Source organism: Copidosoma floridanum, unplaced genomic scaffold, assembly GCF_036245765.1.
Source record: "Copidosoma floridanum isolate Cflo_tuat_1 unplaced genomic scaffold, Cflo_Japanese_pri ptg000020l, whole genome shotgun sequence".
NCBI lineage: Eukaryota > Metazoa > Arthropoda > Insecta > Hymenoptera > Encyrtidae > Copidosoma > Copidosoma floridanum.
Window position 1 is genome coordinate 6,609,942 of NW_028321897.1, and position 3,729 is coordinate 6,613,670.

Genomic DNA, 3,729 nt, shown 5'->3' on the forward strand with positions numbered 1-3,729 from the left:
TCATCTATCCGCGTTGCTCAAGAAATCAATAATCAGCCTCACAGCTCGTTTGGGCAAGACTCTGAAAAAAAAAAAAAAATCCAACATGTAAACAAGCAATTACCAAACCGACCTCGTATGGACACCAATAGAAATGTATAACGAGGAATAAACAGCACCACCTGTTGATCGTATTCAAGTAGAGGAGGTAACGCGGAATCGTGCATTCCTCGTAGTTCCTCTGCACCGCACGTATGACCTCCTTGGCTGCGTACTTCGGGTGCACGGCACCGAATGTGTAAGGAAATCTATTTAAATTTATGAGATCCATCATTGTATTATCGCTATCACTGAGAAAGAAACCCAAATTTTGGTAATGGTCTATCTAGCTGTTACCTGTAATTTGGATCCGGAGCGAGTCCCGTGTCCACGTAAAAGGGGTAGACTGTGGTGAAATGGATTTTCGCATCTTTCACGGCTAACCTGAGCTCCTCGACGAGTCCATCCATCAAACCTTTTGCAATGTTATGTATTTTTATCAATTTTTGTCCTGAATAATAAGACGCTCTGCAAAAAAGTTTTGCATAAATGAGCCATCACTTGTATACCTCTGACAGCGTGCTTCGACGAACAGTAGGGCACCTTGTTGGGTACCCCGTAATATCCGCACATGTCGCACATGGAGACGATGTGGCCCTTTTTTTTGTGCAACATGGACGGCAAGAAAGCTTGTATCGTCTAGAAAACGAAAAGATCGTTGGATCGAGCTTGAGAAAAAACTTGTATCGATTGCATAAGTATGGATTTATATGTGTTACCCAAAATTGCGACAACACGTTCACGTCGAACATCCGCTGTATGTCCTCGGACTTGTGTTCTAAAAAAGGCAAGTTCATCAAAACGGCCGCGTTGTTGATTAAAATGGTAACTTCGGGTATGTTGGCCTTCCTCATCAGTCGCACGGCTTCGCGGACCTCCAGCCGCTGCGACACGTCCACCACGAAGCCGTGGGCCTTGCACGATCGAACAAAAAAAAAAAAAAGAACCGAAAACGTAATTTATAAATAACATGTGAAAATTCAATGACAACCTATTATATTGACAAACTATGTCGCTGGCCCTTTTTTATTCTCTGAAAAAATCGCCACCGTAAGAGTGCAAAAAATGTTTGCGTGTCTATATTATAAATGTTCTTGAGTATAGAAATGGCCAAGATGCACTTTTTTGAAGCATATAGATTAAAATGGCCTACTTTGACTCGAGAGCAAAGTCGTAGGATCGAAGCTGTAAATATCTTGGAGCATAATTTTTTCCGATTGTAACACGCAAGACGCGCATTGCACTGTTAAAATCTAACGAGGACTCGGTAGTCGAGAGACCGTGACATTAATTAACCCCGTGCGTGGCAGGTAATACAGACAGGTCAATTCGATCCGTCCGTTATAATTAGACGGGGGGGAGACACGAACTCGGGCATTTGACGCGTGTAGGCATACCTCTCCGCCGTCTTTGGATATGACGCCGATCGTGGCGAGATTCGCTTGGATGTCCGTGTCCCAACAGACGACGATGCAACCCTTCTCGGCCAGCTGCAGTGCCAACTCGCGCCCGATCCCGTGGCCCGCGCCCGTCACCTGACACAGGGAATCCCCAAGAGATGTATTGTTTTCTTTTTTTCTTTTTTTTTTTTTTTCAAAAAAATAAATAATTCTACGAGTTTGAAACAGAAACCGAGGGGCTGTGCACTTTTTAAGTCATTACGAAAGACTGGCAAAGTCTCTCCACGAGACGTAGGTATACAAGTAATTCAAAGTCTCTAAAATTTTACCAAGGACTTTGAACGTCCACTGAAAGATTTTAATGCCATCCAAGGACTTTTGATGACATTTGGTAATAAAGACTGATAAATGGAGTGCCCAGCTTTTTTTTCTCGAAAAGTACATTGATAATTTCAGTGGATACAGTACTTGTTGATTTTTTTCATTTCAGCCACTGAATTGTTTCGTGCGGCCACTTTTTACGCACATCCATACACTCCGTAGTTTAAAAAATATAATGATCGGCGCTTTTAACCCAACGCGCGTTACCATCGTCGTGTCGTGGAAAAACGAATTTTTCGAGCTCGAATGATCGATCCTCTTACCAAAACGGTCTCGCCGAGCAAGCTCTTCTTGGTCGGTGGGACGACGAGTCTGGCGGATGCAAAGAGTATCGCGAAGGTGACTTTGACCGATAGAACGAACAGGTCGCGCGCGAGTCTTGGCCACGGGGCGAGTCTATTCAAGAGCCAACGGAGCTTCCCCCGACAATGGCCCGTTGAAACTTGATTTGGATCTTCTTGCATTTTTTTTTTGTCTCTTTATTTTTTTGTAACTGGCTCAACACGAGTTTGGAGTGTACGTAATGCGTATACACGGATAGGTTTGCTTTGTTTTCAAATGAAGTGGGCAGTGGTTGATTGATGGGCAATTGTTTATAGAGAAATTCGATTTTTCTACAGTTTGACTATTTTACATGAATATACCATCGTAAATGTATAAATGTGGGCTTAACGAGTGATACGTCAATTTTTTTTTTCCTTGTCAAACTAATTTTAGCTAAAATATTTGAAAATCAGATGCTTGCTGTTGAAAAAAAACAAAAAAAAAAAATTTTTTTAACCACAACCTGAAAATCGTTATTATTAATTCATCGTTTAAGTACAACGCTTACAAAAAAATTAATTATTTTTTTACGTGCGTGAGAATATTAGGTACATACGTTAACGAAAATTGCTTCACTTCAAGGGCTTCTTAATTGATTTTATATTTTTGGAGACCATCAATTATTTAATTATTATACTCATTGGTTGTTTATTAACCAAGTCGATTGGATACACTTAAAAACAGTTTCTTGGAATCAATAAAATATTTACCATGTATGTTTAATAGTTCCAAGATACCCTAATTTCTTAAAATAATGTTATAATTACTTTTTACTTTGAAAAAACATTAATTTCAAATTTAAAAAAAAATATTCTTGACGTAAAAAAATATTATCTTGTTTCAAGAAAACATATTTGCTTTGTAATATTTTGTACCATAAATAAAACTTCCTACAGTTAAATATCAGTTCATTTTTATTGTAAATACGTACGTGAGTTAAAAAACACAAATTTCATAGAGCCAGTCTCACAAAATGTTCCGAGACTCACCCCAGAAAAATTCCCTTACGTTCTACTTCTTCGGTATAAACAAATAGGGTATTTTCAAGGGTAAGCCCATCAGAAACACACATACGTATACGGTAATTGCCCACCTCTTTGCACATAAACCTTCTTACTTAAAAAAAGCCTAATGTCCAAAGTACACAGTTTTTACCAAATTTAGGCGTTGAAAATTATACTCATATAAATACACGTGACAGCGAGACAATCCCTAAGACTTTTTTTTTTTTTTTTCTTTTTTTTTACAATTCGTGACACTCGAAGTTTCGCCGATACAACACACAAATTGCGCAATTAGTCTGCGTGCCACGTTTACTCGTCGGTACTACAAAAGAGGGGCGGAGGGGGAGGGTCGTACCCATCGCGTATACAGCCCGTTAAATTTCATCGAACACTCGCGTTGGAAGACAACCCCGATGCGGGTAAGGGTGGAAAAACGTAGCCGTCATCGCGTGGATACACAGTGTGTCTGACGATTCGCTTACTTCGTTCACTCCTCTTGACACTCGAGTGTCGGCTCGGCCACTTGTGTACACCCACTCGAG

General features: G+C 40.1%; 1 protein-coding gene across 1 annotated transcript; it reads right to left on the reverse strand.

The window, feature by feature from the left end:
- firl (firelighter) lies at nucleotides 1-2,323 on the reverse strand. Its single transcript, XM_014355771.2, has 7 exons — nucleotides 2,123-2,323; nucleotides 1,476-1,613; nucleotides 798-992; nucleotides 588-717; nucleotides 376-493; nucleotides 162-287; nucleotides 1-61 (listed from the first exon to the last, which is right to left on the reverse strand). The coding sequence occupies exons 1-7, from the start codon at nucleotides 2,321-2,323 to the stop codon at nucleotides 1-3; spliced, it is 969 nt and encodes a 322-aa protein (XP_014211257.2).
- Between the last annotated feature and the right edge of the window lie 1,406 nt (nucleotides 2,324-3,729).

Excerpts from the sequence above, each read along its gene's own strand:
- firl (XM_014355771.2), bottom strand. The coding sequence starts at position 2,323 with ATGCAAGAAGATCCAAATCAAGTTTCAACGGGCCATTGTCGGGGGAAG. Across the intron at positions 1,614-2,122 it reads TGCTCGGCGAGACCGTTTTG|GTGACGGGCGCGGGCCACGG; the intron begins GTAAGAGGATCG and ends TCCCTGTGTCAG. Across the intron at positions 62-161 it reads TACTTGAATACGATCAACAG|AGTCTTGCCCAAACGAGCTG; the intron begins GTGGTGCTGTTT and ends TTTTTTTTTCAG.